At 42.5% G+C, this 14,191-nt stretch overlaps 1 protein-coding gene across 1 annotated transcript; it reads right to left on the bottom strand.

Moving 5' to 3' along the window:
- Positions 1-10,527: 10,527 nt before the first annotated feature.
- On the bottom strand, positions 10,528-13,066 carry LOC131423788 (endogenous retrovirus group K member 113 Gag polyprotein-like). Its single transcript, XM_058575577.1, has 2 exons — positions 11,121-13,066; positions 10,528-10,713 (listed from the first exon to the last, which is right to left on the bottom strand). The coding sequence occupies exon 1, from the start codon at positions 12,831-12,833 to the stop codon at positions 11,889-11,891; it is 945 nt and encodes a 314-aa protein (XP_058431560.1). The 5' UTR covers positions 12,834-13,066; the 3' UTR covers positions 10,528-10,713; positions 11,121-11,888.
- Positions 13,067-14,191: the final 1,125 nt, after the last annotated feature.

Raw genomic sequence — 14,191 nt, 5'->3', positions numbered from 1 at the left:
GATCATCAATTTAGTTGTTATTACAGATAATCTTTTGTTCATTTCCTGAATACAATTTTAAACTGATCATACTGCTTTGAGTTCCAGAAAGTCTTTTTTGTGTGTTCCAATTTTACTTCCTTGAAAGTCTTATGACAAAAATTTAAATTTTCATCTGATTCTTCTATTAGTTTCACTTCAAAGAGGATGTAGTAGGAGTAAAATTGTTTTTGTCTGTACTCCATGACCCTTTGGGGGAACTGCTAACCACAGAAAATAACTCCACAAATACTGATGAGGGCCCATGAGCCATGGGCGAGTTGATCCTGGAACTGGGATCTTGAGCAGAGAAAACCCTGGGACTGCAGGTCACATGTCCTTGTCCTAGTGAGTCTGGGAAGCAAAATTATGGTCTTTCTGTCTTCAGAGAGGGAGATATGCTCTCTTACTCAGTCTCATAAAGGGGTTCACTCAAACATAAATTGATGCACATTTGGGGCATCTAAAGCAGATGAATGACCACAACTGATCCTTAGTTAAGAAGTGGCAGAGCCAGATTCAGACCCAAGTCTGTGCGACATCAACTTTGGTCTTAATCACTGTGATGTACTTTCTGTGGAATACTCATCCTTTTAAAGAAAAGAGAAACTTCATTTTTTTCCCCAAGGCAATATTCCCCCTTGGTCTCCTGACACCATCACCTTCTGCTTCTGCTGGGCCCTTGGTCCACCTCTCCCTACTTTGTACCTTCAACTTTTTGAAGTAGAGACTGGGTCCCCCCCCTCCCCCACCCAGGGCGAGTTCCTTGTCTGCTCACTGCCCTTGTCTGGGCTCTGAGGAGTCCAGAGTACTTTCCCTTAACCACAGTGTGACATGGAGTCAGTCATCTCCTTGCTGAACCACATAATTATTTCACTGTGAGGATTAATCACAAGAATTGTTCCATAAATGATCAAAGATACAAGTGTTTTCCATTATGGAGGCAAAGATCAGTTACAAGCATAGTTACGAGAGCACTGGTGCTAACTTCCAGTTTATGGGCAGATTCTAAAGATCACTGCTCCCTGCCAAATTCCTCTCAGAGTCATGGCAGTGGGTCACCAGGGAGCACCTTCTCCTTCCGCTTGAGGTTTACAAACGGAGGCTCCTAATATCCAGGGTACGACAAGTGTATCAGTCATTCGCTGCTGCATAATAACTAACCCCAATATCTTAGTTTCTTAAAATGACAGTGGATACTCATATCTCCGTTTTTTTCTGTGGGTCGGGTGTTGAGGGCTGAGCTGGGTGATTCTGGCCGTGGTCTCTCCTGAGCCTGCCGTTGGCATCAGCTGCAGCTGCAGGTTCCTCGAGCCCCACCTGGAGCTGGAGATTCTTCTTTTACAAGGCAAACCAGCTGGTGTTGAATGTTGGTAGAAGGTCTCCGTTCCTCTTCGCATGAAAATCTGACAAAGGGGAGTGAAAAAGTCAAGAACCAAGACCCCGAGGTGAAATGACCTAAGTGAGTTTGGGGAACACAAACATGGCTAACTCCCTCTGCACATGTCCAACTTCCTTCTTTTTTTTTAGGGGGGGCGGTTGGTACTAGGAATTGAACTTGGGCACTCGACCACTGAGCCACATCCCCAGCTTTATTTTTTTAAAAATTTTATTTAGACACAGAGTCTCACTGAGTTGCTTAGTGCCTTGCTTCCCCCCTCCCCCCAGGCTGATTTGAACTCGCAATCCTCCTGCCTCAGCCTCCTGAGCTGCTGGGATTACAGACCACCTCCCTTCTTAATGAACCAACTCCTGTTGGTTCCAAGGGAAAGGTCTCTGTCATACTGAAATGCCAGATTCGTGCCAGGTTCTACCCCCAGTAGACCTCCAGGAGCCAAATCCAATGCAATCACACAGAGTCTTTATTGCAAGCTCGAGCCTGGCTCACAACTGTTTCTGATGCAGCGGAACCAGGGGGTGAGTCCTGACCCTTAGTTCAGTGAGGATTTATAGGTTTGGGGGGGATAATCTATGCGTCACAACATCACACAGCAAATCATTTCACACCGCGGGAAAATCAAACAACAACTCTAAACCTTGATTAGCATTTGCAGGAACAAGAGAAATTCCAAATATGTATTGTGAGCATTCACTTTCTCCGTTCTTATAGGCCTCCAATGACAAGAATGTTGGCCCTTTTTCTGTTGTCCCACAGCTCCCTGCGGCTCTGTCCACGGTTCTCCGTCTCATTTGTTTCACAGACGGGACAATTTCTACTGCTCTGTTCTTAAATGCATTGACTGTTTCCTCTGCCCTTTCCTTCTTCTATTTTCGTTATCCAGAGAATGTTTAACTTCAGATGTATTTTTTTCATCTCCAAACTTTACATTTAAAATACTTTTTATTTCTCTGAGAACGTTCATCTTTCCATTCATTTGTAAGATTTATGAGCCTGGTTATACTTGAAAATATTTGCCTGAGAATTTCAACATCTGAGTAATCTCGTTTCTTTTGAGAATAGTTCTCATTTTTCTAGTTCTTTGTGTGGACGGTAAGTTTTGATTACATGGTAGGCATTTAAATACTATATTGTGAGACTCTGGGTCCTGTTAAAACTCCCCAGAGAATCTTCATCTTTTTTTTTTGTTGTTGTTTGTTTTCACAGGCAACCATCCTGCCTGGGTTCCAACTGCACATCCTGTCTTTCCCTCTGTGGTGATGGCTTCCAGGTCAGTTCCATTTTCAAAGCCTTTGCTTTGGTCATCTGTCCTGCATGTGCACTTCGTGGAGGTTAATCTAGGAACTGGGTAGTGCTTTATAGGAAAATGCCCTTTTCAAGACTTTGTTATTCTGCGTTGGCCTCTTCTGCATATGTTTGGCGTGTGGGCAAGCCTGGGATTTGTGCAAATTCGTGTACAGTGCTGGCAAATCCTCTTATCCAAGTTTCTTCGTTGCCAACTGGCTGGGCTGGCGAGATGCTGAGTTCAAAGGAGCTGGATGCAGCAAAATGCGAACATGAGTTTCTAAGGTCGAGGGTGGGACTGCTTAGTGACCTCAAGGGTCAGCTCCATGCTGGGCAGTGCTGGAAAAGAGAGCGTGCACCCAGATTCTTTTTATTTTATAGTGGGGACATACACAAAGGAGGTTCCACATAATGTTTTCCACCAAATAAGCCAGGGAATAGGGTTTCAAGGGTGGAATCTTGCTTGGTGATGTCTTGTGGTCAGCAGATTGATTGACATCTTGGCAAGTCACCATCTCAGGTGCTGTGTGGGATCATGGGCAGAGTGAGAGGAAAGGCGTGCACAGCCCAATCAGTGTGCAACAGCAGACCAGTCCCTCCTAGCTCAAATGCTCCTAGCTCACACACAGCCCATGGATGGCTCGCAACATTTCTTCACTCTGGGATTTCTCCTACTATTAGATGTGTCCCAAGGATCCCTGGTGGTCTTCTGGCTAGAAAGTTTTTCAAGTTTTAGCTGTCTATGCCACTGCACAGTTATGAACGACTTAGGCCACCTTTGGGGCAACATGGTGAGAAAAAATACCCGAACTTCCTTATTTATTGGATCACAGAATCTTCTTTTCTGTGGTTCTTTCGCCCAGAAAGATGAGCCTTTAGAATTAGGGTCTTAGGTGAGTGCACCTTTGTTACCACAGCTGCCCTGCAGCCTCACACCTGGGGCTGCTTTGGGGTTGGGCAGGAGCAGAGAAAAAGTGGAAGTCCCCAGTTGCCTGTCCAATTTGTATTGCGGCTGCCTCTAAATCAAAGCCGGGGGATAAAAGGGGGAAAATATCCTGAGAAAAATCCTTCTAAAGGCATCGTTTAGATTTTGGCTTTCATTCCTAACACTATTTTTAACACTTCTCTGTTTCTCAGGCAGCAGCTTCTTGTATTTTGTCCAGAGTTAAGGATTTTAATCAGAGGCAGAGACAAGTTGCAGTCGATTTTCTTTAGTTTGGTTGGTACCCAAAGCATCAATATTCTTTTTTGATGCTCAAATTGTCATAGCTTTGGATAGTATATGCCCTTGGAGCTGGCTCCTGAGTCCTTTTGTTTCGATTCCATTAAATTTCAGAAGCTGGCTTCCTAATGTCTGAAATGACAAATGTTTTCTCAATGATATAAATCTGATGTTTTTTTTCTTTGTTTATAGAGGAAGAAAATTATTGGCATTTCTCTATTTTTCCATACGAATGGAGGAAACAAATAAGATGATTTTTCTGGTTTTTATTTCAACGAAGTGTTGAGAGACTTTAACTCTTAAACAATGCTGTCCAGTAGACTGGCTAAACCAAGCAGAGAATTTGGAGCTGAGAAATCTGAGCTGTTGAGAGAGGTAAGTTTTATTTCCCTTTTGGGATTTACAAACACTTCTAAAGAGCAATTTCCCCAGGAATCTACAGTTATTGAGGTTTTTTTTTTGTTTTTGTTTTTTAAACTGTTGTAGTTTTTGATTGTGAATTTGCAGCTTTTGCCTGATGCACGTTCACAGGTGTATGGGTGGAGTTTTACTTGGGAAGCCCTGGTAATGGCGTCAGAGAAGGGAACCTGTTTTTGTCCTCTTGTAATGACTGTTTGGGGTTGGACTGTTGAAGAGTCTCGAATTTTATCTGCTTCAAGGCAGATGAGATTTCTTCCTCTGTCAGAATGTGCCTCCACTCTTTGGGAACAAGTATTGACCTGCAAAAAGATCCCAGAGACTAAAGCCTCCAAGTACCACCCAAGCTCCGTGTCAGGGAACTGCTGCCCCCTAGAGGTCGAGTTTCTATTCCTGAGCTCAGAGCAGCCGGTGTGTTCTCTGAACAGTTTATTTTTCTTTCTTTTTCTTGGAAGAAAGGGATTGAAATAACTCTCCAGCCTAGGAAGTGGCAAGCACTTGAGGAACTGAGCCAGGAATCAAATTTTGTAACATACTATGCAAATTCAATAAGCTTCAGAGATATAATCTTTCTCCTTGAAAAGATTCGTTGCAAGTGAAGAAATTAAAGTACTGAATTAAAAAAATCTTTGAAATCTTATTATACTCTTTCAGTATAATGTATCAAGACATCACAGGGTACTGTGTAAATATATACAATTAAAAAAATTATATAGGTGATGCAGTAAGCTGAAAATGACACCCCAAAAGATTAGAAGAAGGGATGTTATACTCTTTGGGGAGTAAAATAAAATGTACGTAAGTAACAAATGTATAAAGAACCTGTCAAATTCACAAAGATCTTAAAAGTCATTTTAATTGTATTCCTGTTTTCTATTATGAATACTTTCCACTTAAAAATATTACAATTATAAAAGGCATTCACCAGTGTGACACTACATGGGATGAGTATAAAAACAGAATAGTTGACTATTAGTCTGAGACTTCCAGCATCTTATTTGCTTATAGTTAGAGAATTGTTCAGACTTCCCATTTCCAGCCAAAAATTTTAAAAAAATATATTTTGGATGACAAAAGAGAAAATCTAATTTTAATTAAATGACCTTAGAGTTCCTGCTGAGTACAATAAGAGGAAGAAAAGAGATGCAAATGATCTCTAGGCTTATAGAGTAACCATAAAAAGGGCTTATTAACTCCTCTGTAAAGTTTCTGATATTATTTGGTTGAGAAAGAACTTTTGTAGTTATATCATGTTCTCATTAATACTCCCATGCAGGGGAGACATTTCATTTCTATTTTTTGATGAAGTTTTGAGCTAAAGTCTGCACGTACTCTCTGAATTTACCTCAGTGGGAAGTAAAAATATAAATATGAGATTTTTAATGGGTCTATGGCTTTTATTTATTGTTTTATAAAATAGTTAAAAATCCCTTACCCTTCCTTACACATTCCTAGTAATTATAGCAGAAACATGTAAATATAAACATAGCTCTTCAACTGAGTCATAATTTAAATATATGGTGTTTTATAAATTTGGTTCTTGTAAACTCCAGGCAATACTTCATTGACACGGATTGTTAGTTTCACCATTTATATCATATGAACATAATATGATATGATGTCCTTGTTTCTCTATCAAAGTGTTGTATATGAACTGTGGTTTCATTATCCTTTTAAGTTAGTGCAAATATATTTTCTAAAACTCATTGTTGTTCTGTGATCTTCAGAACAATTCGACATTATGGCAAAGATTAGAGATATTTATCTTATGTATTCTTATTGATACAAACTATTTTGATCTTCAAATTAATTAAAATTAATTAATCCAAGCTAGAGAAGTTACAGCCATCAACAGATTATGTAACTCACAGAGAAACAAGGAAAGACCATTTTAGTAATAATTATTCTTGCCGAGTGTTTTTCAGAATCTTTCAGTGTCACTCAACAGTATTATAAAAGCAGTTTCATTTTAGTGTGTCCAGGTGAAGAAAGAGGCCCATACCTCCATTGAGAGGCCCTTTGTAGCTACTTAGATAGATCTCTGAACGTGTAAACTGTGGTCCAGCTAAATGTCGGGTTGACTCTGTGTACTTCAGAAGGGTGGCATCATGCCCTCATGGACAGACAGGTGCAGTCGCTGTGTGCAGAAGGACTTCCATAATACTCTCATCTCTTGAAGGTAGCTGGCCCCCAACAATGCTTTCCTGCCTTTCCCAGGAGGTATTAGTGGTTAAACTTCTCCACTCCTGGAGAAGAGGAATCCTGGTGGCAGAGAGTCTTGAGCAAAATTATTTCAAAGTTCTAAAGAAATATATCCGGGCTTCTTCACAATCACAAGCCCTCCAGCGGACACGGGCGGACATGCCATTGGATACACCTGGCCGTGAATTTCACATAATTTCCTCACTCGATTTTGATCTGAACTTCACAGGGAGGTGCCTCCCCAAGAGCTAATTCTAATTATGGCGTCTGGCCCAGGATGGTCTATTTCAGATATCTGCCTCCCACTGTCAGAAAGTGTGTGCTTTATCTATTTAACAACATCTTGTTCTTAATTTGCATTCTTCTCTTAGGCACAGGGAGAAATATCCCACATCTTAGTGATGGCAGTTCAAGGAAGTTCCCAGTAGCCTCTTAAAATTAGCTGGACAGCTGGGCACAGCAACGCAGTGGCGCACCCCTGCAATCCCAGAGGCTCAGGAGGCTGAGGCAGGAGGATCTCAAGTTCAAAGCCAGCCTCAGCAACAGCGAGGCACTCAGCAACTCAGTAAGACCCTGTCTCTAAATAAAGCTGGGGATGTGGCTCAGTGGTCGAGTGCCCCGGAGTTCAATCCCTGGTACAGAAAAAAAAAAAAGTTACGTGGACAGCTGCAGACTCGCCATCCCCTTGACTCCCTTGCCACTAAAATGCCAAAGTTTTCTAACAACTTCTACACCGGCTACAACTGAACCAACTCCTGAAGCTCCCAGTGGGAGAGCATTCAGTGTCCCTGTTGACCTTGCTTTAGACTTCTCTTGTCTGTTCCTAAAAATTTACATTGCAATTTCCCATCCTTCTCCTGTAACTATATAGTCACTTTCTGCTAACAATTTTCTCATCAGGAAATAAACCCATACTTGAGACATATCCCCCAACACAGCCTGGTGAATCCATTAGCAACCCACAAGATCCTACCATATAATTCAGCCAAAGGAGTTTGGCCAAACACTTGGAAGAGTGAAGCATCTCAGTGGTGTGTGCCACGGCCCAGTTCTGGAGGACCCCCTCCTTGCCTCTCCCGATGCCCTGGCTATTCCCTCCTCTCCACTTTGTCTGATTGATCACCTTGACCTTTGCCATTGCCTTTGGGCTTTGAGAACATTTCTCTGACAGCTGCTTCTTGACCTTCTGAACCACTGAGACGTTTTCCCAAGAGATATGTCTCTGAAAACAGGCTGAGATCTGCACAGGGAGGATCATCCAGCATCCACAGTGCACACAGGAAGCAGGATTGGGCAGAGGGAGAAGTGAAATTGGAGTCCAATTGCAGCAGAAGCCTCAGCTAGTTTGGGGTTCTCCCCAGTGGAAGCAAGGAGGCAGACTTCACACCCCTTCTTTGAGCAGACACTGGGTACAGGGTTACTCCTGGGGCAAGGCTGACACATGAATCTGGCAGTCTTTTTCTTTTATTTTTAAATTCTTCTGATAATAATTTCTTCCTTCCTTCCTTCCTTTCTTTCTTGACTGGGGATTGAAACCCAGAGGTGCTTTACCACTGAGCCACATTCCCAGCCCAATTTTTGTTTTTTAATTTTGAGACAGGGTCTTGCTAAGTTACTTAGGGCCTCACTAAGTTGGCGAGGCTGCCTTGAACTTGTGATCCTCCTGCCTCAGCCTCCCGAGTTGCTGGGATTACTGGCACACACCACTGCACCTGGCTGATAATAGCATCTTTATCTGCTATTTTTTAAAAAAATTTTCTTTCTTTCTTTCTCTCCTCCCATAAGCAGCCTCTTTTAGTACGATTCCCTCTGGGAATTGCCAGCAGTTCCAGCAGCTGGGGGAAGGCTTCCAGGAAGTGCACCCCCATGTGCAGCGTGAGATAGAGAGTCTGAGGCTTTTCTGGAAGCACCCAATGCTGAGCACTCTGATCCAGTGGACATCGGGGAAAACTGTGGGTAGCAAGAGTGGCCAAAACTTGTGCTGTCTGGGAGGCTGGAAGAAGACTAATGGCAGAAATTGATTCTCAGGGTGAGACTCAGCTGCCCTCTTTCTGAACACATGCAATGCTGATGAAATTACCTGCCCTATATTTTATTTGTTAAAATCTCTCTCTTTTTTTCTACTGTGTTATAAATTTTAAACTTGTGTCTCCCTCCCACTCTTAGTAATCATTGGTATCCCAGTATTGTTCCTTGAGATACACATCCTACTCACTGTGAGTGAAACAAATCTCAACAGCAGTAAAACATTCCCTCCTCCTATGCAGTCTGTTAGAAAAGCAGATACTATTCAGGGTGATAAAACTATTCTCATGAAGATGCCGTCGAGGTGTCCTGTGAAATCAACCTTCCCTTCCACGATGAGTAGTGATTGCGATTGGTTGTCGTATCTATTACACCAGTCTCTTCTATCTCGTCTCAAAGATCAGAAAGTCAGAAAGGGATCATGGATCCTTTCCACTCCTCCCAAGAACTAATCAAGTGAAATGACCCCAGCAGTTTGTTATCTAATCCAAATGTTGGACTCCTTTGAATTAATGATGGCCATGAAGAAAATATGGACACAACCGTATCATTTTACACCCCATCTTTGTGAAGAAAACAGACTCTGCTCGAGATTTCAGATAGATCTGTTCCCTCCCATGTTCTCAGGAGCTGCATGACCTTGGGAGAGTCAGCACTATTCCTTCCCGAACCTCCCCTTCTACCGCTCTATCTGTAACTGCTGTACATGCCGTTATTTAGCATAGAGGTGGACACAGGTCATTTCCCACGTTGCTTTCCTGCCTTTCTTCTGCCCCCAGTTCTTGTTCCCACCTGTTGGCTTCTCTGTCTCAACAGTGCCTGGCGCAGCTGAAGGTGTGGGAGGTTCTTCCTGACTCCTTCCCCACAGGAGAACAGGGGCAGTGGATTATTTTTAATGTTTTTCTTTGTTCTTTAAACATTTATTTTTCAGTTGTAGGTGGACACAATACCTTTATTTTATTTTTATTTGGTGCTGGGGCTTGAGCATGATTACCCCAGCCCTTTACTGTTTTTCTTTAACAATAATCTATATATTTCAAAAAGAAGAAAGGATTTTGAATGTTTTCACCAGAAGGAAATGTTGAAGTTTGAGAAGTCAGATATGTTCACCCTGATTTAAACATGGTATATACATTATGGGAACTTCACATGGTACCCATCAATATGGACAATTTGTATGTTTTTATGTATCAGTTAAAAAGTAAATCACCCCCAAACTGTCCATTATTCCATTTGTGTTTCACACAAAAAAGACAAATGGATTTTTTGAATAATAATGATGAAATCTATTTTTTCAGCTTTACTAAGGTGTAATTAGCAAAATATATATTTAAGTTGCATGAATTGATGTTTTGAAACACACACACACACACACACACACACATATATATATATAGTGGAATGATTACCATAATCAAGGTAATTAACATACCCATCAGCTTACACCATTTTCTTTACTTTATTTAATACCAGACAAAATAGACTTTCAGAGAAAAAGCATCATTGCCTCTAGACCTGGTGTGCCTCTCTGTCGCGACCCCTTGTCCGCAAGGAAGACGCAACTCAGGAATCTTCTTTCAGCAGTTTATTCAGGCCCTTGATATTTTTTTTTTCTCCTTCTCGGATGCCCCTCCCAGCCTTAATAAAGCATCTCAAGCCCCAATGCAAAGCTGCCACGTGGAGCTTTCTCATAGGGTGGTGAAAAACCATGCGCCAACTCTCCCAAATAAGGAGTTGTTTGTCACAGACCACAGCTGAGCCAGCGCCATCTTGTAATGGCGACCATAGTCTGCAGAAACGGCAGAAGCGGCTCACCACAGTTCCCCCTTTCTGTTTTCTTAAAACAATACAGGCGAGAGTAGAGGTCCTATCCCACTGTGCAGAAGTGGCTGCATAGTATGGCTCAGTCCTAAGGAGGGCCCTTCCCTAGACCTGAGGCCATATCAGCCGACGCCTTTTTTTGTGGGGCGGGGCGTGGACGCGTCTAACCCGCATGCAATAGGACATGCTCTCCTTGAGGTCCACGTCAAGGATCACTCAAGTGTAGTGCCTTGCCTCGCATCCTGTATCGTGACGATGGTGGACGAAGGGGGATAGCTGAGGCTGAACTGTGGCTGTTTATAACGACAAACAAGTTGACAGCACCCTGAAAGAAAGGCACGGACTTTAAGGCGATAGAAAAGCACTAGTGTGGAAACCCATCTGCGTGCAATGGCAGTAAGACCGCAGAGTGCAAGGGCTTTCCAACACTAAGATAATAACAAGGAAAGTCATGTCGATCCCAGTGCAATGTTATAATAACTTGGGGTGTAACGACCATGTCAAAGGTTTACTGTTTAAGATGCGCAAGCCAGACTTGAGGCGAGTTGCCATTTTCTAAAGCTGCAAGAGCTTGTATGATCATAGCCTTATCGTGAGCACTGCGGGCCTTAAGGCAACAGAGAAACCACAAACAGAGAAACATACCGAAGCAACACATTGCACCAAAAATGCCTACCCCCACCCACTCTTTGAAGAAGGAAAAAGCAGAAGATATCCAATCGGTGAACTGACCCAAAGTCACGGGATCGACACGGGTACTGTTCAAAACAGCAATCTGAGTTAGTTGAGACTGGATCAAGTTTTCTGCTTCCATGGACCAGGTTCCGGATAGATACTCCCCGATGATGCGGGAGGCATTTCTGGAATCATAAAATCTGACAGAGGTTATACATAAATGTGCACGTTGATCAATACAACCCAAATGTACTAGATCAGACAATTCCTCAACTTGAGCTTGAAGTAGATCTATCCTTTGATTAGCAGCCAGAATCCCAGATAAAATGTGTTGATTAATTTTACTTTGAGATTTAAGTATGGTGGATGTTTGTTGAATAACCTGATTAATAGTGGCAGCAGTTTGAACCTGGCTGGCCATGGCTACTCCAGCTGTAACTGCTGCAGCAGCAGATACCGCCATAGCTGTCACTATAGCTGCCGTAATTCCAAAATCTCTATGGGCTCTAATCAGTTCAACAATAGGAAATGACTCTGGATCTGCAGTAACCGGGATCGGGACAAAAGTTGGAATTTTCATAACCACTGCCATAGGCCAGGATCCATTCCAACACTCAGACAAATAACAGGTAATATTAGAGCAATTAAGCATCCCCTGTAATGTATCATTAGCCAAAAGAAACAGGAACGGAGATTGGAGACAGACTGTTGCAGAGGGTAATGTAGCATTAGATAATTGTGAATTATTTGTAGAAATTTTAAGCCTCCTACCTCGCTCTGAGTCTTGGGTACTGCCAGAAACATTAAACAGCCAACTTTGGACTCCTAATATTTCCCTGGGGAAACACAAGCGCGGACTAGACTAGCCCAATCTGAGGGAGTCATGCAAAATCTAGTAAGTCCCTCCACCTGAGTGAGAGTGAAAGCGGCATCTATGCCATAAGTGCGGACAGATTCTGCCAAGGTTTTAATTATCTTAAAGTCTAAAGGCTCATGATATCTTTCCCTGTTATTGTCCTGAAATACAGGGTATGCAAGTCCCATATCTGTATTAACTGTCCTCCAAACTTGTGCATGAAAAGATCTCCCGGAACCTTGGCTCCCCCCCACATACGGAGGTGGGGCAATCGGCACCATATCTTCTTCTAGATATTCTACCTCCTCCTCCTCAGAGTTTTGTTGACCGATGTTAACTCCCTTCCCCTTCTTACAGTAGGCCTGCGTGCCCTGTGTCTCCTTTTTCTTCTTTTTCATTTTTATCTTATGTAGTTGTTGTAACAATATATCAAGGTCCTCAGAACTCTCTGAGTCGCTTGTGTTCTCAGGCGTTTTTAATTCGGTCAAGTCTGGGTAGAGCCTTCTCCTATTTTTATCTTCAGGCTCTTTTGCCTTCTCACTACTGTTACTTTTAATACTCTCTGCCACTTCACTACATGATCCTTCAGATTTTTCCTCATGCAGTTGCTCAAGAATAGCTTGACCCTCACTCACAGCTTCCTGGCATTTACCATCTGTTATACATCCTCTAACTAACTTCCAAAGTGGTATAATGCCACCCTGCAAGGTACCTTGCTCATGAGCGAAATTTAGATCTTTCCCTAATTTGTCCCAGCTGGGAACCATAAGACTCCCTGAAAAAGCAAACCAAGGAGCCGCTATATCAGCTTCTCTTAAAAACATCTGCAAAGTACTCTGCTTTATCTTAAGTCCTTTTGAATGTAACAACACATCTAGGGCCAACAAAATAGGGCTTGAAGAAGCAACGCCCATAATGTTTTTAGAGCTATAAAGAAAGTGAAAGTACAAAAGTCCCCGCTCTCTTCCTTTTACAGGGGAGCATCCCTGTCGTCACAACAACAAAAGAAACACAGAAAACAAAAGCGAAAGTACACAGTGCAGCTGCAATAAAATGTAATGCTCTCTCTTTCTTTACAGAGGAGCTGCCCCGCTTTGGTCGCGGATCCCACTTACCTGGGACTAACCCCGCTTTGATCGCGGATCCCACTTACCTGGGACTAACCGGTGCACCACCCCTGACTGCTGAAAGTTCTGGTTCCCGGGTTTCGGCACCACTTGTCGCGACCCCTTGCCCGCAAGGAAGACGCAACTCAGGAATCTTCTTTCAGCAGTTTATTCAGGCCCTTGATATTTCTTCTTCTCCTTCTCGGATGCCCCTCCCAGCCTTAATAAAGCATCTCAAGCTCCAATGCGAAGCTGCCACGTGGAGCTTTCTCATAGGGTGGTGAAAAACCATGCGCCAACTCTCCCAAATAAGGAGTTGTTTGTCACAGACCACAGCTGAGCCAGCGCCATCTTGTAATGGCGACCATAGTCTGCAGAAACGGCAGAAGTGGCTCACCACACCTCTAGACCTGCCTGCTTGTAATCCCAGCTCTTTGGGAGCCTGAGGCAGGAGGAGCACAAGTTCCTGGCCAACTTAGTAAGACCCTGGCTCAAGATGAAAAATAAACCGTTCTGGGGTTATAGCTCAGGGATAAAACACCTCTGGATTCAGTTCCCCCCACAAATGGATCAATTCATTGTGATAAAATGTTTAACTAATTACAAAAATATGTTTCTAAGTATATTTTTATACCTAACAACAGAGCATAGAATATATATATATATATATATATATATATATATATATATATATATATATAGAGAGAGAGAGAGAGAGAGAGAGAGAGAGAGAGTGTGTCAGAAATAAACAAAGGAATAGATGGACCTACAATTCAAGTGGGAGATTCTAAAACGCCATTTTGATAGATGATATCAGTAAACACTAATGAATAAGATTAAGCTAACATACATTATAGAACACTGCGAAGATGATATTATACCATAAAATCGAACAATGTAACTCTCTACCTGAACAGATGAAAAGACTCCTATGGTGGCCTCAAATGATACAGACAAACCTAGAAATTTCAAAAACCAGTTATAGCAAATAGCTAATTGAGAAAAGGCAAGAGCTCACCACACATGCTGCAAATTAAATGCCAAAAGTTTGTGGTGACGGTTATAGATATTAAAGGAACTGGGTGCTCCCTTTCAACAAGGAGTCCCACTAATATCGCAGCAGAGGGCCTGGCCCGTGCCATTAGCAAGCAGAGCTGATTCTCCAG

This window comes from Marmota monax, unplaced genomic scaffold, assembly GCF_021218885.2.
Source record: "Marmota monax isolate L192 unplaced genomic scaffold, Marmota_monax_Labrador192_F-V1.1 WCK01_AAM20220418_F8-fsc00014, whole genome shotgun sequence".
Lineage (NCBI taxonomy): Eukaryota > Metazoa > Chordata > Mammalia > Rodentia > Sciuridae > Marmota > Marmota monax.
This window is presented reverse-complemented; position numbering and strand designations above follow the sequence as displayed.

Coding starts and splice junctions, on each gene's coding strand:
- LOC131423788 (XM_058575577.1), bottom strand. CDS start 12,833: ATGGGCGTTGCTTCTTCAAGCCCTATTTTGTTGGCCCTAGATGTGTTG.